The sequence below is a fragment of the Onychomys torridus genome, chromosome 22 (assembly GCF_903995425.1).
Source record: "Onychomys torridus chromosome 22, mOncTor1.1, whole genome shotgun sequence".
In the NCBI taxonomy this organism is placed as follows: Eukaryota; Metazoa; Chordata; class Mammalia; order Rodentia; family Cricetidae; genus Onychomys; species Onychomys torridus.
Genome location: NC_050464.1, coordinates 1,083,477 through 1,104,585, shown reverse-complemented (window position 1 = coordinate 1,104,585; position 21,109 = coordinate 1,083,477). Strand labels below are relative to the sequence as shown.

The 21,109-nt window shown below is 45.5% G+C and overlaps 1 protein-coding gene across 6 annotated transcripts in view; it reads left to right on the top strand.

The window, feature by feature from the left end:
• Fry (FRY microtubule binding protein) overlaps positions 1–21,109 on the top strand; it is a 392,261-nt gene that overhangs the window by 352,570 nt on the left and 18,582 nt on the right. For 5 of the 6 annotated variants that reach the window (XM_036171967.1, XM_036171966.1, XM_036171964.1 and 2 more), the window contains 7 exons: positions 3,001–3,201; positions 3,573–3,734; positions 6,346–6,512; positions 7,158–7,347; positions 11,795–11,944; positions 13,034–13,132; positions 15,490–15,573. In XM_036171967.1, the coding sequence (XP_036027860.1) occupies positions 3,001–3,201; positions 3,573–3,734; positions 6,346–6,512; positions 7,158–7,347; positions 11,795–11,944; positions 13,034–13,132; positions 15,490–15,573 (1,053 nt within the window). Of the gene's footprint in view, positions 1–2,995; positions 3,202–3,572; positions 3,735–6,345; positions 6,513–7,157; positions 7,348–11,794; positions 11,945–13,033; positions 13,133–15,489; positions 15,574–21,109 lie in introns of all 6 variants that reach the window. The other variant, XM_036171963.1, reaches the window with a different exon arrangement.

Genomic DNA, 21,109 nt, shown 5'->3' with positions numbered 1-21,109 from the left:
TTTATCACATCCATCTGCAGGGGACAGGTACAGGTCAAGTTTCCTTATCTAGAGTGCCTGGGACTGGAAGGGTTCCGGGTTTGAGTTTTGCTTGTTTATTTATTTATTTTGGAATATTTTCATACACGCAATATATATAGTTTCTTGAGGATGAGACCTAAGTCCAAATGCTAAATTCACTTTTATTTTCTCTGCATTTAGCCGAAAGATAATTTTATACATCATTTTTACGGGTCCTGGGTTGTTGGGGTTTTTTTTAATTTTTTTTTATTATGCAGCATTTCCCATAGCCTAGACTGGCCTTTAACTTCTGGTCCTTCTTTTAATATTTATTTATTTATTATGTGTACAGTATTCTGTCTATATGCATGCTTGCAGGCCAGAAGAGAGCATCAGATCTCATTAGGGATGATTGTGAGCCACCATGTGGTTGCTGGGAATTGAACTCAGGACCTCTGGAAGAACAGTCAGTACTCTTAAGCGCTGAGCCATCTCTCCAGTCCCAGGGCTCCTGGGTTTTGACTATGATCTGTACCATGGAAATTTTCATTTGTGAGCTCCATGATGGTGCTCAGAATTTTGAGACTTTGGAATACTTCAAACTAGGGAAGCCCAACCCGTGTAGTATAGAAGCATGAATGCATACCCAGGTTCAGTTCGCAGCTCCGAAGCAGCCCACAGCCATCATCACTTCACTTTCAGGGACCTGATTCCCTCCTCTGGCCTCTGTGGGCACTGCACACACGTGGTGCACATACACACCTGCAGGCAAACACTCATGTACATAAAATAAATAAATCCAGCGGGCTGTGATGGCCCACACCTTTAATCCCAGCACTTAGGAGGCAGAGGCAGGCAGATTTCTGAGTTCAAGGCCAGCAGGGACTCCAAAGTGAGTTCCAAGATAGCCAGAGCTACACAGAGAAACCCTGTCTGAAAATAATAATAATAATAAATAAATCCTAAAGGCACCATAACAGAGCAGACGACAGTTACAGTTTCTCTATCTGGGGTGATGTGCTTAGGAGTCTTCCTGTTGATTCCCTCCCTCCACCCCCAACACCCCCGCAAAGAGCCAAAGTCACACTGAGGACGGTCACACTGAGGACGGTCACACTGAGGACAGTCACACTGAGGATGTCACACTGAGGACGGTCACACTGAGGACAGTCACACTGAGGACAGTCACACTGAGGACGGGACAGTCACACTGAGGACTGTCACACTGAGGATGTCACACTGAGGACGGTCACACTGAGGACGGTCACACTGAGGACGGTCACACTGAGGACGGTCACACTGAGGACCTCACACTGAGGACATCGGCCTCCTGCTCACCACACCTCAGGCTCACTCTCGGCTCTCCGGTCACTCTGCTGCCCGCTTACCTCTCCTCAGAAGCATCGCTTTACTTTAGGAACCATCAGGCCACCTTTCAGATGACCACTTCTCGAGGTGGAACGCTAGTTCTTACTCAGATGACAATTTATCATCGGGGTGGATACCTTCCTCAGTCCTGTTTTATGAGACAGAAAACCAAATCCCATATTCACACTGAGGACGGGACAGTCACACTGAGGATGGTCACACTGAGGATGTCACACTGAGGACGGTCACACTGAGGATGTCACACTGAGGACAGTCACACTGAGGATGGGACAGTCACACTGAGGACAGTCACACTGAGGATGTCACACTGAGGACGGTCACACTGAGGACAGTCACACTGAGGACGGTCACACTGAGGACGGTCACACTGAGGACGGTCACACTGAGGACCTCACACTGAGGACATCGGCCTCCTGCTCACCACACCTCAGGCTCACTCGCGGCTCTCCGGTCACTCTGCTGCCCGCTTACCTCTCCTCAGAAGCATCGCTTTACTTTAGGAACCATCAGGCCACGTTTCAGATGACCACTTCTCGAGGTGGAATGCTAGTTCTTACTCAGATGACAATTTATCATCGGGGTGGATACCTTCCTCAGTCCTGTTTTATGAGACAGAAAACCAAATCCCATATTCATTTCTGCAGGAAAAGAAAGAGTGAGTTATGTTAGCCAAACAGACCTGTTTAATGGCTGATGCTTTGTAGAGATCCGAGGTAGAACTCAGGCTGTAACACTCCGATGTCCAGCTAGGCCTGGTCTCAGTAATCAGAATGGGTAAGCCAGCAGGAAGCCTTTGATGCAAAGGCGAGACGTTTAACCACTTCCCAGCTTGGGTTGATTGAGAGCTGAGCCTTGAGCAAAAGCCAAGATGCAGCTTCTGCGTAGTGCATGGCCCGCCAAAATTTGTCTGGCTCTCACAAGCCTATAACTCTGCATTTTATCTGTGGAATCTGCTGTGGTAGACAGTCTAGGATGTTTACCTAATGCTCTTCTACTTAATAGCCAAGGAATTCTGGAATGTGCTTCGAGCGAACTTGTTTCTCCTTCTGAAAACTCTACTAAACAGGGCTGGTGGGAGAAGGGAGTGTACACTAATTTTAAAGTTATTTTAATATTAATAGTCTCCTTTTTTATTAGACAGATTTTTGAAAACACAGTAATTTTCTAGGGTTTACCAAAATCAACTTTTAAAAATATATACATTACCTGCTGGGTGTGGTAGGGCATGCCTTTAATCTCAGCACTTGGGAGGGAGAAAGAGACAGGTGTATCTCTGTATGTATGAGGCCAGTCTGATCTACAAAAGTGAGTTCCAAGCCATCCAAGGCTATACAATGAGACCCTGTTTCAAAAATAAATAAATAAATATATATATATATATATATCAAGAAGAGTGCCACCACTTGTACCCATGAGATAACACACATTTACAGAAAAGGTCTGCCTTTTTGTCTCCTCTCGTTGGTAAACTGAGGTCTGGCTACCAAAGCAGGTGAGGACTTGAGAGTTAGCTGATGCTGACCAAGTTCGTTTCTGAGCTGGGACTGACTGTGTGATGGCATGTGTGCCGGAGGACTGGGGCATGAAAAGCCAACTGTCGTGTGATTTCAGGGAGAGAGTATGGACAACTTCAACTGGGGAGTGCGCAGGCGTTCCCTGGACAGCCTGGACAAGTGTGACATGCAGATCCTGGAGGAGCGCCAACTCTCGAGAAGTACTCCCAGTCTGAATAAAATGAGCCCTGAGGATTCCGATGAGTCATCCGAGGAGGAGGACCTCACAGCCAGCCAGATCCTGGAACAGTCAGACCTCGTAAGTAGGGACGCTCCCACTCGAGAAACGGAAGCCTCGGGTTTTGTTTTTCTTTTTCTTTTTTCTTTCTTTTTTTTTTTTTTGTAATTAATTCAGAAGTTTTGTCTCCAGCTAAATACACTTTCTGTGGCTGCTGAATTGAAATCTGAACTCTCAGGGGGAATCTAAGTGACCTCTTCTCCATAGGTGGCAGACGGTGCCATGAGGCCACATTCCTACGGCTTTGCCCACTGCTCTATTGATGGTCCAGTAACAAAGACGTGTAGAACTTGGAAGAGTCATACCTGCCAACCAATACCTGCAGAGTAGTGGTTTGTGTTCTTCTGACAGGAACTTCATGTTACATTTTCTTCCCATTGCTTTCCAAACAGATCATGAACCTCTCCCCCTCCGAGGAGGCCAATCCTATCGAACTGCTCACCACCGCCTGTGACTCCACCCCTGCAGACCCCCATTCCTTCAACTCCAGAATGGCAAGCTTCGAGGCTTCTTTGCCTGATATAAATAACCTGCAGATTTCAGAAGGGTCAAAGGTGAAGAGATTTGGGGAATTTTTATTGTAGTTTCCTTAAATGGGTGGGGAAAAGAAACAAATTCCTAGTTAAGAATTCTTAGAGGAGGAGGTTCAAAGTGGGGGGACTTTCCTCCTAGGATTTGAGTGAGATGATTGAGGCTTGTGTACCTGCCCCAGGGCTTTGAAGTTTGTTTGGTTTTTTTTTTTTTTTTTTTTTTTTTTGCTCACAGATTTGAGTCAACTCCCCCTTGGTTGAGAGATTTGGCCTGAGGCCTTTATAAAATGACATACCTGACTTCTGACTGATGGCAAAACCAAGTGCTGGAGAGACATTGTTGTGCCTGGGAGACTGTGGCACTTTTATGAAACAATATGCTAAGTGAGGTGTAGGAGGGTGCATGCACTGGGGAGAATTTTTTCTTGTGTAGGAACCAATTATACAATTTGCTCATTGATTCAATGCTTGCCTTTTGGCACATGAGAGGAATATTTAGTGCCAATCACACAGAATTATGCCAGATTTGCGTAAACCTCTCCTAGCTAGACTCCCGAGGAGAGTTTCCTAATGCATATAATGTCCTTATCTTAAAAGGATAAGGCTTTAAAACAAAAGAGTCTATTGATATTTAAGATTTATTTTGTCCAAATTCACAGAAAATATCCTGTCCATAAAACCATCCACTTGCATGTTATAACCCACATATGCCCTTTAGTATAAAATTTTATTTCTTCATAATTAGAAATACCAAAATAGTCTATCACGGCTAGGCTAGAATTAGTCATTCCTGATCCTCATTTTGGCCATGGTTTTGCAACTTTGAAAAGAAAACTCTGTGTGTGTGTGTGTGTGTGTGTGTGTGTGTGTGTGTGTGTGTGTTACTTCTAAAGGAAAACTATAACACTTTCTATATAATTTTGCAATACACTATAAACAGATCTGAAATGAAGAACCCCCCAAATGCTTTAAACCAACAGCAAGCACTTAGGTGCAATTAACTAAAAATATTAGGGCTTAAATAAAAATTATTTCTAAGATTTCCCCAACTCAAAAGGGAGAATAAGGACTATGAGGATTCTGAAAGATAGAAATGCTCCCACCTTTTTTTGGCCAAAATATAACCTCCCTGCCCCCAAAAAATCTTGTTCTACTGTCAAAAATACTAGAATCCTAAGGTTAAAACACTTTAAGTTAAACTTTTAGGGAAAACATCATAAAATATATGTGATGTGCTGAGCACGTGTTATTTCTAGGCATGAGTACATTCTTTCCATTTTTCTTGTAAATGCTAGTAGATATGTAGTAGATAGATTGATTAATTGATTTCTCTTAAGAAAAACAATCTAATTCCATCAAGAAAACATTAGATCTTATTTCTAAAGACATCTGTTTTCTCATGACCAAAATTTCTTTAGCATTTGACATACTTAGGATACTAGAGAAAACAAAGATTCATCGTAAGAACTCGGCCTCTCCAGAAACATGACCTAGCCTGGTAATACAGCTCTGACATTCTGACTAATTTCTCCTCATTAATCCTAAATTCGGAATACTGTAAACCATTAGCCAGATGATAACCCATGGTAAGGGTCTCGTTCCCAGACATTTCCATTTCAGCTTGATTTTATTTTGTTTTAAGATGACTCACAGCACCACGTACATGCATTTCCTTCCTCTGCTCTTCTGATGTGTGGTCCAGTGGCCTTCCTTCCTCTCACAGAACCGTCTGTTCTCCAGTTGACTTCCTCCCTGGCCTCAGCTCAAGCCCAGCCTCTTTTTCCATTTTGACTCTCTGTATCTCTTCCCTGCCTCCCACCAACCTAAGATCCTCCTGCCCTGGAGCGGTCGGTCACTTGTTACTGTTTAGTGAGAACACTGAGGTGAGGTGACAGTGTGACTCTCACCTCGGCCACTGCCCTGAGAGGGTAGCAAGAGGAAGGCAGGCATGCAGGTGAGTGGTGGCATGCCTTCTGTATGAGAAAGCCTATGACCCCAGCGAGCACACTATAGATTCTTCTGTCCTATGCATCATTCTAGCCTTCATTGGAAGAGGGATGTCCTATTGGAGAATAGGCCTGGATGTGCCTGCCTCTAAGGCTGGGGCTGGACAATCCAAGTTTATCTGTGTCTGGCTTCTTTCTGGTTTTGAACACTACAGTGGTCCCGTGAGGCAGGCCTCCAGGCACGGGTCCAGGCGTGAGCACAGACACACACCGGCTATTCTGGAGGTGCTGAGTTCTTATGAAAGGCAACAGCTTCTCTTCCACGTCTACCCCCGATGGCCAACCTGACATGCAGCAAATACTTTGCACCTGAAGCAGAGGTTGCTAAAGCTGTAAACATGGAAGCTAGACAAGGGAAGGAGGTCTTTCTCTGACCATATTGAAGCTAGCATTTGTAGACCACAGACACAGATCAAATGTGGTCATCTACAGAGCTCCTTAGGGATGATTACAGAAGAGACCAGAAGGAAGACAATAGAGAAGGGCTACTTCAGAGAATTTCTGAATGCTGTTCTAGAAAATAAATGTCCCCATTTCCATCCCTCTCAAGATTCTATTTCTGCTTCAATGAATCCTGTTTTCTACCTATATATTCTTATACATTGGGGTTTCAAATTTTGTCCCTGCAGGCAGAAGCTGTCCCCGAAGAGGAGGACACCACCGTGCACGAAGATGATCTTTCGAGTTCCATCAATGAGCTCCCAGCAGCTTTTGAATGCAGTGACAGCTTCAGCCTGGATATGACTGAGGCAGAAGAGAAGGGAACCCGGGGCCTGGACCAGTACACTCTTGCAAGGCAAGGCAGCCCTTGGTGAGATGGGTGGCGTGAGTATGCGGGGCACAGTGTGTGACATTCATGCTGCTTAATAGCTTGAATATAAAGCTACACATCGGGCTAGAGAGGTGGCTTAGAGGTTAAGAGCACTGACTGCTCTTCCAGAGGTCCTGAGTTCAATTCCCAGCAACCACATGGTGGCTCACAACCATCTGTAATGAGATCTGATGCCCTCTTCTGGCCTGCAGTCATACATGCTGTATACATGATAAATAAATCTTTTTTAAAAAAAAGCTACACATCCTCACACTATGGAGATTTCCTAACGTGGAACCTGGCAATCATCCAACCCCATGTAGGGCTTTCCATGGGACTGAGAAAGGATGCCCATGCAGGAATTTAGAGCCACGGAGCCACCACCACCCCCCAACCAAAAAAAAAAAAAAAAAAGAGGAATTATAGAAATGTGAGAGGTAAAACGTCTATTTCCTTGGAACCAAAAGATCTCAGAGGCCTCTGGTGAAAGCCAATTCCCTGGAGGGCCCTTGATGGGAATGAAGGACCCACTGGGCCACCTCAGCAGGCTGACACTCAGCTGTGGAATTTGTACAGCTGGCGACAAGATGTTGTTTCCCTTCTTGATGCAGTGGTTTCCATGTCTTCCAGCTTTGGAGAAGGTGACAGGGGTGTGTCCCCCCCTCCCTCGCCCTTCTTCTCGGCAATCCTTGCTGCCTTTCAGCCCGCCGCCTGTGACGACGCCGAGGAGGCCTGGCGCAGCCACATTAACCAGCTCATGTGTGACTCGGACGGCTCCTGTGCTGTGTACACATTTCACGTGTTCTCCTCTCTGTTTAAGGTACGGGTTTGGGGGGAGCACCCTGAAGACAGCCAATGGTGTGGGCTTCAGAAGGGGCTGCTGTCACAGAAGAAGGCTGTGTAGTTATTTTCTCCTCTGGAGACTAGTTCCTCTACCTACTGTTTCTACTCAACCTTTATTGCTTCCACCTTATGAACTCAAGGGACTTCAGGTTGGCTGCCACGAGAGGACTGCATAAGTGGGATAAAGCCACACTTAACTCCACCAACTCCGTTTTCTGTTGACATTCTAGTTAGGGTTTCTATTCCTGTGATAAAACACCATGACCAAACAGCAACTTGGAGAGGAAATGGATAATTTGGCTTACAGTTTGCAGCCCATCTTGAGGAAAGCCAAGGCAAGAACTGAAGTACAGACTGTGGGGAACACTGTTGACCGGCTTGCCCCCTGTGACTTGCTCAGCTTGCTGTTTTATGTGACCCAGGACAACCTGCCCAGGGTTGGCACCACCTACACGGGTCTGGACCTTCCCTCATCTGTTGTTAATCAAGAAAATGCCCCCCCAAAAAAGAGAGAAAATATCCCATACCCTTGCCTATAGGCCAATCTAGTGGGGGTGTTTTCTCAACAGAGTTTCCCTCTTTGAGAATGACTGTAGGATGGGTCAAGTTGACAAAACCCTGGCTAGCATGTGTGGCACTGGAGCCATTAAGGGGATCTTCAGCCAGGCTACTCTAGTGTCTCTGAGCCCCTCTCCTTTTCCTTAGGACACACACTGACCATTTTCATAATGGTTAAAAATGTTTCTTGGGTTGGGTTTCTCAGTGGTAGAGCACTTGCCTAGCAAGCACAAGGCCCTGGGTTCGATCCTCAGCTCAAAAAAAAAAAAAAATGTTTCTATTAATACCAGGCAAGGTGGCTCACGACTACAATCCCTGCCCTTGGGAGGCAGAGGCAGGCAGGTTGTTGCAAGATTATGGATAGCTTAGGCTATATAATAAGTTTCAGGCTACCCTGGGACTACAGAATGAGACAACTTTTTTTCCTTTTTAACATTTATCTTATTATTTTTTGAGAATTAAATACATAAGTACTATCTTAGGGTTTTTTGTTGTTTTGTTTTTTTGCTTTTTTGGGGGGGGTTAATTTTTTTATTTTTGGTTTGGTTTTGGAGACAGGGTTTCTTTGTGCAATAGTCCTGGCTGTCCTGGAATTCACTCTGTAGACCAGGCTGGCCTCAAACTCACAGAGATCCGCCTGCCTCTGCCTCCCAAGTGCTGGGATTAAAGGCATGCATCACCACCTCCTGACTTTAGTTAGGGTTTCTATTTCTGTGAAGAGATACCATGACCACAGCAACTCTTTTTTTGGTTCTTTTTTTTTTTTTTATTTTAGAACATTGCTGTCTTTAATTTCATACACACATATAATGTGTGGTAATTACAGTCTACCTTATTTTTTAAATGAACATAATATTTGTAATTGTAACAGTTTTTTGTTTTGTGTTTGTTTGTTTGTTTTTTGAGACAGGGTTTCTCTGTGTAGCTTTGTGCCTTTCCTGGAACTCACTTTGGAGACCAGGCTGGCCTTAAACTCATAGAGATCCACCTGCCTCTGCCTCCCAAGTGCTGGGATTAAAGGCACTACCACCACAGCCCAGCCAGCAACCTTATAAACGAAAACATTTCATTGGGGCTGGCTTACAGTCCAGAGGTTTAGTCCACTGTCATCCTGGTGGGAAGCAAGCAGACATGGTGCAGGAGAAGGAGGCTACATTTTGATCAGCAGGCAACAGGAAAGGAGGGAGAAACTGGGCCTGGTTTAAGCATTTGAAACCTCAAAGCCCGCCCCCAGTGATGAACTTCTTCCAACAAGTCCACAGTTTCTAGCAGTGCCACGCCTCAGTGGCCAAGCATTCAAATCTGTGAGCCTGCTGGGGCCATTCCAATGCAAACCACCACGAGTACTGATTTATTTCAATCCTACCCATGTCCTCCACTCCTTCTCAACTTCATGACCTCTCTTTAATTGTACACACACACACACACACACACACACACACACACACACACACGCCCCTGAAGAGTGTATATGTACCACATTTTCATTATTCATTCAGCAGTTGAAGATCATTTAGGTCACCTTCCCCAGCTATTGTGACTAGGTCGGCAATGAACATAGCTGAGCAAGTGTTTCTGGAGAAGGCCGCAGGGTGATATAGCTGGGTCGTACGGTAGGTCTGTTTTCAGCTCCGTGAAAATCCTCCACGTTGACCTCTAGCGTGGCTGCAGCAGTTTGCAATCCCACTAGAGGAGGGTCCCTTTCCTCACCAGCATTTGGGTCCGTTGATTTCTTAACTTTCACCATTCTAGGTCAAGTAAGATGAACTATCAAGGCAGTTTTAATTTGTCTCCCTCTAATTACAAAGGGTGTTGAACACGTAAGATTTTTTTAGCCTTTTTTTTTTTTTTTTTCTTTTTTGGTTTCTTGAGACAGGGTTTCTCTGTAGCTTTGGAGCCTGTCCTGGACTAGCTCTGTAGCCCAGGCTGGCCTCGAACTCACAGAGATCCGCCTGGCTCTGCCTCCCAAGTGCTGGGATTGAAGGTGTGCGCCACAACCACCACCCAGCTACTTTTTAGCCATTTTTGTTTCTCTTTAAGAACTCTCAAGCCCGGCAGTGGTGGCGCAGCCTTTGATCCCAGCACTCGGGAGGCAGAGCCAGGCGGATCTCTGTGAGTTCGAGACCAGCCTGGTCTACAGAGCTAGTCCAGGACAGGCTCCAAAGCTACACAGAGACCCTGTCTCAGGAAAAAAAAAACAAAAACAAAAAAAACAAAAACAAAACAAGACAAAAAAAAAGGAACTCTCCATTCAGCTGAGCAGTGATAGCGCACGCCTTTAATCCCAGCACTCGGAGGCAGAGGCAGGTAAATCTCTGAGTTCAAGGCCAGCCTGGTCTACAGAGTGAGTTCCAGGACAGCCAGGGCTCCACAGAGAAACCCTGTCTTGAAGGAAGAAACTAAAAAACAAAAACCTCTCCATTCAGAGATTGGGTCATTTTATTCCTTACTCTGGTTTGTTTGGTGTTAGTTCTTTGTATACTCAGAATATTAACCCTCTATCAGATATGCAGCTGGCAAAGATTCTCTCCTACCCTGTGGCCTTCCTTTCCACTCAGTTGCTTCCTTAGCTGTACAGAAGCTTTTGAGTTTTGTGAGGTCGCGTTGGTCAATTGTATAGTCCCCGAGCAGGTACTATCCTATCCAGAAAGGCTCTCCTGTAGCTTGTCCTGTAGGGTTCTGCTGTATCTCCTTGTAACATTTTCAGCCTGTCGAGTTTGATAGTAATGTCGTTGGTCCATTTGGAGTTGGTTTTTGGTGCAGGGCGGTAGACATGGGTCTAACTTCATTTTTCTGCGTGTGGACATCTAGTTTTCCCAGCAGCATTTGTTGGAGGCTGTCTTTTCCCAGTGTGTATTTTTGACCTCTCTGTCAAATATTCCACGGCCGTGGTTACATGTTTGAGTTTTCTATTTCGTTCCGCTGATCTGCCGGTCTGTTTCTATGACTGTAGCTCTGTGATGCAGTCCAGCATCTGGACCATAGCATTGTTCTTTGCTATCTGAGGTCTTTTTAGGATTTGTTTGCCAAAAGTGCTGATCATTTCCAGTTTTCTGGAAGAATTTTTGGGATTTCTTCTCTAGCTGTCTGTCAGTCTATCTATCTATCCAGCTCTGTCTCTCTTTTGTTTTTGTTTTTTTTTTTTTAAAGACAGGGTTTCTCTGTCTAGTCCTGGCTGTCTTAGAACTCACTCTTTAGCCCAACTGGCCTTGAACTCAAAGATCCACCTGCCTCTGCCTCCCAAGTGCTGGGATTAAAGGCGTGCGCCACTACCTGGCTATCACATCATCTTCAAACAGGGATAGTCTGACAATTTCTTTTCCTATCTGTATCCCTTTAATTATCTTCTGTCATATTGCTCTGGCTAGTGCTTCAAGCACTGTATTGAAAAGGAATGGGGACATGTGGCAGCCCTGTCTCCTTCCCGACTTTAGTGGGATTGCTTTGAGTTTTTCTCCATTAGGATAATGTTGCCTGTGGGTTTGTCATACATAGTTCTTATTTGTTCCCTCTGGGCTCCCTGGATCTGAGATTATGAGTTTGTGAACTTCCCAATATGTGAACTAGGAATCAAACTTGGTTCTCTGCAAGAGTGGCATGCATGCTCTCAACTGCTGAGCCATCTCTCTAACCCCACTTTTTACTTTTTTTTTTTTTTTTTTTTTTTTTGAGGCATCTCCTCATGTAACACAGGCTGGCCTCAAATTCCTGATCCTCTGCCTCCCAAGTTCTTGATTATAGGTTTGTACTGTCAAGCCCCAAATTATTTTAAAGTTCTGCCCCATACCCCAAAAAATTATAGCTATTTTCCAGTATACAAGTTGAGCTTGGCCTTGTGAATGATCAATCCCTCTCCTGCCTTGCAGAATATTCAAAAGAGATTCTGCTTCTTAACCTGCGATGCAGCCAGTTACCTTGGAGATAACCTTCGGGGAATCGGGTCCAAATTTGTCAGCTCTTCCCAGATGCTCACCTCCTGCTCTGAATGCCCTACCCTGTTTGTAGATGCCGAGACTGTGAGTATCCTTGTCCTGCTCTGGTGGGGTAGCGTGTTTGTATGGGATTTATTATTATAGTGTGTGTGTGTGTGTGTGTGTGTGTGTGTGTGTGTGTGCGTGTGCGCGCGTGCGCGCACATGAGGCGGCACACGTGCTCACGGGTGGAGGTCAGAGGACAATGTTAGGGACTTGATTCTCTCCTTCCACCATGGGTTCCAGGAATCAAACTGAGGTCATTTCCTTGGTCCATTTTAAAGACACCTCCAAAGCTGTGAGCAGCGTAGGGTTGTGGGCATGCCTCCTGAAGGCCTCTGGGTCTGTGGAGTAATTAGTGAACATTGCCAGCCCAGTCCAAGGCATTTCAGAGAACTGGGAACAGTCTACCTCTGTGTGCCTTCCCTGTCCTCGGCCCCACTCCTGAGTGACTCTGAATTTGCCAACTGTGCATATGACTGTATGACCCTCACAGAGGTCACCTGGAAGTCTGTAACTGACTATCAGGTCATGATTTTATGAAGAGAACTTTTGCAACACTGGCCAGCGATTTTAGGGCAGGGGTTATCCATGACCTTCATTTCTTCCCACTTCCCATCCAGAACCATCACACAGGCTGGGTAACTACCAGTGTGTCTAACCTAATGAAGATCTGCCTTGAATTTCTCTTTTCCAGACACAGCCTCCCAAGTTCTCAGGCTCACAGACTGGCGCCCCTTGAAATGCCTTGAAATTTTATTTCTACAAAGTCAGTCTTTCCAACAGCCTGATTGGCCTCTCAGCAAGGAATACAATATGAAAAATAATCCCATCTTAAATCATTTAAAATGCAAGTTAAATACAAAATCAGTTCACAGATCTCTTTGGAGGTCTGTCTTCCATAACGAAACATGAAGTATTACTGATAACAATAATAGAGTCATGCATAAGTGAATGTCACATCTTAATGTAGGTTTCCAGTGGAAGGCTTGGATTCCAAACTAGTATCCGTTCCAGTTCTAGCCAAAGTGAAGCCAAATTAGCCACCTACCTCTACATCTTTTGTGTCTGTGTAGCTAGGCCTTGCTGTTGGTGTTCCCATTGGTCTCTAAAGCCAACTGTTCCTGTCTTTAGCTCCTTTCCTGTGGGCTCCTGGACAAGCTGAAGTTCAGTGTGTTGGAACTGCAGGAGTACCTGGACACGTACAATAACAGAAAAGAGGCTACACTCTCGGTAAGCCCGTATGTGCACACTTGGCAGTTCAGCTGCCACAGAGAGAAAGCCTAGCCAGGAGAGGTCCCGGGGGTCGTGAATAACTGTGTGGGCTCTGTCGGGATTGTAGTTCCTATCTAATAGTGACAGAAGAGCGTGTAACACTGGTTATTGTCAAATGCACATGACCTCAGTCAAAAGGCCAAGAAGCTCAAATAGAACCAAAGAAAGATCAGTGGTCAGCTTTATCCCCCAGTGCCCCTCAGAGAAACCAGCACAAGCCGGGCAATGGTGGCGCACACCTTTAATCCCAGCACTCAGGCAGAGGCAGGCTGATCACTGTGAGTTCAAGGCCAGCCTAGTCTACAGAGTAAGTTCTAGGACAGGCTCCAAAGCTACAGAGGGAAACCGTGTCTGGTGGAAGGGAGGGGAGAAAGAAAAGGAAAGAAACCAGCACATACCTTTTTATCTGCTTGTTATGTTTCTGGGTATGCAGTAAAGCAATTTCTTTTATCCAAACTTTGAATTTATTCCCTGTCCTAGTTAGGTTTCTGTTCTATGACAAAGGATTCGAGAATCTTAGAGGTCACAGCCCATCATGAGGGGAAATCAGGGCAGGCACCTGGAAGCAGGAACTGAAGCATGAGCCAAGGAGGAACGCTGCTCACTGGCTTGCATTCCCCGGCTTGCTCAACCTGCTTTCTTACATCACCCAGGGCCACCTGCCTAGGGACGACACTGCCCACAGTGGTCTGGGCCCTCCCACATCAGTCTTTAATTAAGAAAATGGCCCCATAGACTTACCTGCAGGCCAATCTAATGGAGTGGATTTCTCAACTGAGAAGCCCTCTTCCGAGATATGTCTAGGTTTGTGTCAGGATGACAGGAAACTAGCCGGCCCATTCCTGCCAGTGTTCTCTCAGATCTGTTTATGGTGGGTATCGCCTCCTCCCCGCTCCCCACCACTCTGAGTAGCTTTTTACCCCTGTCCTCATGGATTTAATTGGCCCTAGCTGTTACTCTTTACCTTTTTCCCCTCCATCCTAGATCTAGAAGCCATCCATGCAAACCGCCTGCTTTCTGACAGGTAGAGGCCCAGAGAACTCAGGGAGTCGGTAGTAAAAGTATGACAAGGTGAATGTATATCACACCTGCTTGTATCTATGGCCTCCTATAAAATTTGCCAGGCACTATATAAAAAAGAAGATGGAGCCAGGCAGTGGTGGCACATGCCTTTAATCCCAGCACTCGGGAGGCAGAGCCAGGCTGATCTCTGTGAGTTCAAGGCCAGCCTGGGCTACAGAGTGAGATCCAGGAAAGGCGCAAAACTACACAGAGAAACCTTGTCTGGAGGGAAAAAAAAAAAAGAACATGGATTTTGAAGGCAGGTTGACTTGAGTTCAAATCAAAGCTCAGTTACTACATCTCATTGGCCATCTGATAGTAGCTCATTTGCAAATTACTGTGAAGATGTGAGTTAGCATGGTGATAGAAGCCATCATTTCCTGATTCCACTCTGTATGTCTGACTGCTTACTGGGTTGTAGGCTTTCCTTGTTATTGTTCTTATCTCTCAGGAGCTTTGAGGCTACACCATAACCCCCTATCTCGTATTTCTGTCTACCTACTTTTATTTCCCAGCTTCTCAGCTGGAAAACAATCCTCTCACTCTGGCTGGTAGAGCGGGCTAGCCTGTTGGTGTCAGATGTGGCTTTCAGGGCTCACTGTATTGTGCCCATTTCACATCTGTGTTACTTACTATCGCAGATGCTGACACCCAAGTGAACCCCATCATGGTGGTTAAGCCCTTGCTGTAGTATCTTTCTTCCAGCGGCAGAGACCTGCCCGGTGGCAGCCTTCTGATCATAATGGAGAAGTGGGTGCGCAGCAAAGCCAGAATCATCCTACCTGTGAGAAGTGTTGGTCCCATCTCCTAATCCCAGCCATATGAAATGTTTCTAATCACAGAGTAATCATTTTCATTCAGACATAAATCAAGAATGATCTGATTAAAAAAAAACATTCTCCAAGGCAATATACTACATTCTTGAGATTATGTTTTTGGGGAGGGTTTTCTGAGGCTGGTCTCAGACTCAAAGAGGATTAAAGGTGCGTGCCACCACATCTGGTCACCGAAAGGAGAATTTTTTGCTTTAAAAAATGTATTTTTTAATGGCCATTACGGGACCTGTGCAGGTATTATAGTTTCAATCTTCAGCCTTTCAAAGAGGAGGACCCTTTCCTAAAAGTCATTCCAGCAGAATTCTAGTTAGCCTTGTTAGAAGCATGACCGGGTTTTCCTGCCAGACGCCAGGGTGTAAATGTTCTCGGGACATCTGTGGATCCACCCATGTCCTGTCTCTCTTTTTCTGATGACAGTGGCTTGCCAACTGTAAGGCAACGTTCGCAGGTGGCTCGAGAGATGGAGTGATTACCTGCCAGCCCGGGGACTCGGAAGAAAAGGTAATGAACTCCTGTAAAGACCACGTCTCTCCTGTGGTCTGGCTCTGTATTGGGTTTGACCCTCACAGGCAGCATGGAATTGAGAGGAAGAGGTGGAAGGAGCCATCTTCCACACTCACACGAACCCAGGAGAGGAAGGCACGCATCCACACCATGCACGGCTGTGTGTTGATGGCACTGGGGGACTTCCGTTTTCTCCTCTCTGGAAAAATAGAGACATAAAATTAACCTTCCTGCCAGGTGCTGTTTTAACCATGCTGATCGCTTCCTAATAAGCCTGTTCTTAATCTGGAATATAAAGTCACTTGCTGGACTGCTCAGTTCCTTCACTGACCATCAAGTAAAGGAAATGTGTGTTGTTTTCTTACCAAACACTGCAAAGCAGGTTTTCCTGTTAGAACAGCCTAAGTGCGTGCCATATGCCAGCGGCTGATTACATACATGTTATATTATGAAGGAAGTTGGGGAGAAGAATGAGATGAAACTATTCACTCTGCAGTTAGGTGTGAAGGGCCTCCTGTTTGGTTCCTAGGGTTCCAACCAAGTCTCTGCCTTCCTGACACTGTCAGGGAGATAGATATCAGTCAAGACATCACGGGGTACCGCCTGTGTAAGTGGCTTCAAGAACAGAAAAAAAAAAAAAGTGTGCATGAGGTTGGGGATTTAGCTCAGTGGTAGAACGCTTGCCTAGCAAGCACAAGGTCCTGGGTTCGATCCTCAGCTTAAAAAAAAAAAAAAAAAAAAAAGTGTGCATGAGCACACACAGCAGGTAGCTCTGGGAAAGCTTCTTGGTTGGTGTAGGAGGCAGAAAGAGATCTCAAATGTGAACTAGAGGTAACTGGGGAAGGGGGGAAGGCTTGTGTAAAGGTCCTGGGGCATGATGTTCTGAGATCTGAAGAGAGGCTGTAGGACCAGAGTGCAGACACAAAGGCAAGCCCAAGGAGCCTCTACAGACATTGGCCGAAGTCTGGCTGTGAGGGCCTGCCTCTTGACAGCAGTGGTGTAAACAACTGGCAAGTTAAGCAGCAGGGCTAAGCATTGCCATGCTGTGACACGCTCAAGTGGGCAAGAGGGCACAAGGGAAGGGAAGCCAGGAGGCCGCTACCCAGTCCATGTGGAGGAAGTGTCATCTTGGCATCCGGTCGTTACTGAAAAGACATTTCATGTTACACACCTTCCTGTGAAAGAAAACAAGCTTTAGCCGGGCGGCGGTGGTGCACACTTTTAATCCCAGCACTCAGGTGGATCTCTGTGAGTCCAAGGCCAGCCTGGGCTACAGAGTGAGTTCCAGGACAGCCAGGACTGTTAGACAGAGAAAGCCTATCTCAAAAAATAAAATAAACAAACAAACAAAAAAAAAAACACCAGGCTTTATTAATATATAAAGAGCCCATGAAGGTTTGAGGTGGAATTTTTCAACCTAACACCAGTAATTCAAGACCAATTTGGTCACCATCACCAAGCAAGTTTACAATGCTAAGAACTACACTCGCCACTGCCCTGTTCCCCCATATCTCCAGGACAAGTGAACAAGGATCAGAAAAATAGCAACTTGTAAGGCTGAGAAATATCTAGACAGGGTTATTGAAGGCAGTTTCTGCTCTTTTTGAAAACACATTTGTATTTCACTCTGTGGTTTCTAGACCTCTGTTTTGTTTTTTTTGAGACAGGGTTTCTCTCTGTAGCCCTGGCTGTCCTGGAACTTGCTCTGTAGACCAGGCTGGCCTTGAACTCACAGAAACCCACCTGCCTCTGCCTCCAGAGGGCTGGAAGTAAAGGTGTGTGCCACCACCACCAAGCTGTTTCCACAGACTTTTAAGATAGGTGCATCAGGGTGCTTGCTTCAAGGTAACTCCTTCACAGCAATGCTTACTCAGATGTGGAGTTCAGAATCACAGAGTGCCCTAGCATTTCCATCAGCGTGTGTGTGTGTGTGTGTGTGTGTGTGTGTGTGTGTGTGTGTGAGTGAGAGAGAGAGAGAGAGAGAGAGAGAGAGAGAGAGAGAGAGAGAGAGAGAGAGAGAGAGAGAGAGGTCCTGCTTCAGTTTATCTGAATATCCTGAATTTCACTGGATACCATATGCACTTAGCAAGGACCAGAAGCACAATTCACAATTTTTTTTCTTTTCTTCTTTATTTTTTGTTTTTAAATAGGATCCACCTATGTACCCCTGACTTTCCTAAAATTTGCTGTGTTGACCCATTGGCCTCAAACTCACAGAAAGCTGCTTGCCCCTTGAGTGCTGGGATTAAAGGCATGTGCCACCATATCCAGCTTGGATTTTTTAAAGATTTATTACATGTGTGTTGGTGTTTTGCCTACATGTATGTCTATGTGACGGTGTCAGATCCTCTGGAACTGGAGTTTCAGACAGTTGTGAGCTGCTATGTGGGTGCTGGGAATTAAACCTGGGTCCTCTGGAAGAGCAGCCAGTTTGCTTAACGACTGTGCCATCTCTCCAGCCCCAGCTTGGATATTTAAAAAAAAACAAAATATTACTAAGTTTCACATTTTTATGGCCACCTAAGAACCCACTTCTTTTTTTGCCGGAGCTGAGGACCGATCCCAGGGCCTTGCGCTTGCTAGGCAAGCGCTCTACCACTGAGCTAAATCTCCAACCCAAGAACCCACTTCTGATCCAGATTAATAATCATCTTACTTGACCCTGCTGGCCAAAATCAGGCCAGGAGACAGTTGCTGGGTTAGAACTTAGAATCAGCACAAGGCGCCCAGTGTGGAGTGCAGCTTGTAAATAGTGTATAAAAGTGACTGTCCACACATTTGCTCAGTTATCAAATCCTATCCCACCTGTAAGGAGGGCTCTCGGGGAAAGTGCACTCATGCATTACAGACTTCTTAGGACTAGAGGTGGAAAGCAGACCTCCGGCGTTGGGTGAGGGTTCCCTGGCTAGCCCTACAGATAAGTAGAGGTTATGGTCACATCAGCCTACGCTCCAAACACCCTAACTTGGCTACTTTCCTCCTCCCCGTCCTCCGGAAGTCTTCCCTCTTAAGCCTCTGGGTCTTGGTTTGCACTCATCTCTTTTTTTTTTTTTTTTTTTTTTTTTTTTTTTTTGAGACAGGGTTTCTCTGTGTACTTTTGTGCCTTTCCTGGAACTAGCTCTGAGGACCAGGCTGGCCTTGAACTCACAGAGATCTGCCTGGCTCTGCCTCCCGAGTGCTGGGATTAAAGGCGTGCGCCGCATGCACTCATCTTTTGTGCTCATGTCCTGTCCTCCTCCACCACCTGTAGCTCTCTTTGCTTCCACGCTCACGTGCCACCCTGAGAAGTCCTTTGTGAGAACATCACAGAGTTTACTCACACGCACTAAGGAGGTTCTCATGTGGCCTGTGACGTGGAAGAGCCACTGTGTCCGAGACCTCCCTTAACTGGACCATGGTTGTGTGGCACATGGTTTCATCCTTGTATCTTTCCTTGTGTCTTTTACTAGACAAAGATTAAAAGATGGAGTCCATCTTTGGTCACTCCAATTCAAAGCGGCAACTCCAGGCACACGGTAAAGGCTTGAGACTAGAAATGGGGGGTAATGCTTTCAGATACTACATCAATATGACCTCGTTTGGCCCTTTACACCCGCCCTCATCTACTTCTCTTGCTATGATGAACACTGTAACTAAAAACTACTTGGGGGTTGGAAATTTAGCTCAGTGGTAGAGCACTTGCCTAGCAAGTGCAAGGCCCTGGGTTCAATCCTCAGCTCAAAAAAAAAAAAAGCTACTTGGGGAGAGAGGGTTGATTTCACCTTACATCTTTTTTTATTATTATTTTAAACAGTAAGCTATTTTCTCTGTAGAAAATAGTATACATGATAACATTTCCCAATAAGCTCTTTTAAGCCAAATAATAGCTGAATTATACATATAAATATTGATTGGATTCTGGGATACAGAAGAAACCTATCTTCATCTGTTCAGAGAGCTATGTTTGACTTAAGTTGTGGAAGTGAGATTCCTATTCATCTTCCCCTTCACTGTTTGATTTACGGCAGACATTTTTCTGTAGGCTAATCCATAATCTAAAAAGATTTTAGCCTCCCCTCCTGAAAGTACAGCCAGCATACCCTTTCATCAGCTTGATACGGCACAAATTCTTATGCTAATGGTGAAATGTATCACTAAAGCATGCCCAGTGATTGAGTAAAATCAAACTTATTAAAAGCCACAGTCATCCTAGGGTCCCCCCGGATATATATATCAATATATATGTCCTCCCTGGTTCTGTGGGTTGCAGTCCAATTGTCCTTTGCTTTATATCTAGTATTCACTTATGAGTGAGGTCACCTTACATCTTGTAGTCTCATCACTGAGAGAAGCCAAGGCAGGAACCTGGAGGCAGGAACTGAAGCAGTAACATGCATCCACTGGCCAATCAGTTGGAGGCAACTCCTCAACTGAGGGTCCCTCCCTTCAGGTGACTCTGGTTTGTGTTAAGCTGGAAAACAAAAACACTAACCAGCACAGTGACATCCCTCTGAAATAAGGAATTTTCCATTGTGCGTTCGAGAGAAGCTCTGTGGCGAGCTGTAAATGCCATATTCCCTCTCTCCAAGTTGTCTGCAGCCTACTCTTAGAGGCAACACACACACAGAGAAAACAAACCAACAAAAACCAGAGAGTGACTCCCAGCATATATTGAAATGTGTAAGGTGGTTTTTCAGGAATCTGCAGAAATAGTGAAGCTACACACAATACCTAGAAGCGATGATTGAATGTGGGGTTCAGAAAAAAAAAGTGGGGAAAAGCAGCATCTAGTCTTATGTCTTCAACCTGCTAGTAAAACCAGCCAGGTCTTCCCCCAGCTAGCACTAGTTTGGAGTTTCAGATTCCTGCCGGTTCATGGACACAGTGGTCGCCAGGGTACTTGGGCAGCAGCCAGCTGTCTGGGGAAGATGCTTTTAATCTCATGTATGTGATAATTTTGGAGTCTTAGGCCAGTTAATAGTTTGGGCTTCCTGGTGCTTGTATTAACAATTCTCTAGGGTAAGGTACAGCACACACTAAATAGTGCAAAAAACAGGGTGAGCAGTTTGCTTTTGCCTTACAAGATCATTTCTGTTCACATGCATGTACTGTTGGGGAGTTTTTTCCTTCTGCTGTCAAGACAGAAAATGCTTTTCACAGTTTGCAATCTGCATTTATTAAAGACTGGTTCCCACTGGCCCCTTGGTCTGGAGTGGCTCCCCCTGGTGGTTGAAGTTCACATAACCTTAGGTCAGGAAGCCAAGTCAGCCAGCTCTGGTCTCTGCAGACTGTATTTTCAGCCTGCAACCCCTAAAGCAGTCAATACAGTTCCTCTCTCCAGTTCTGCAGAAGTGCGCCCCCCACCCCTCCCAGAGCTAAAGATGCCTCGTTTGTTAGAATTTGTTTTGGTTAACATACATTCAAAATTTGAGCACAGTAATTTAGATTCAGCATTTGTGTGTTACACCTTTCTGCAAAAACACCCTGTGGGCTGCTTTTCCTGCCCCTGTACAGTACAGGAATGAGAGGAGCCATGCCCCCCCACCATGAGCTT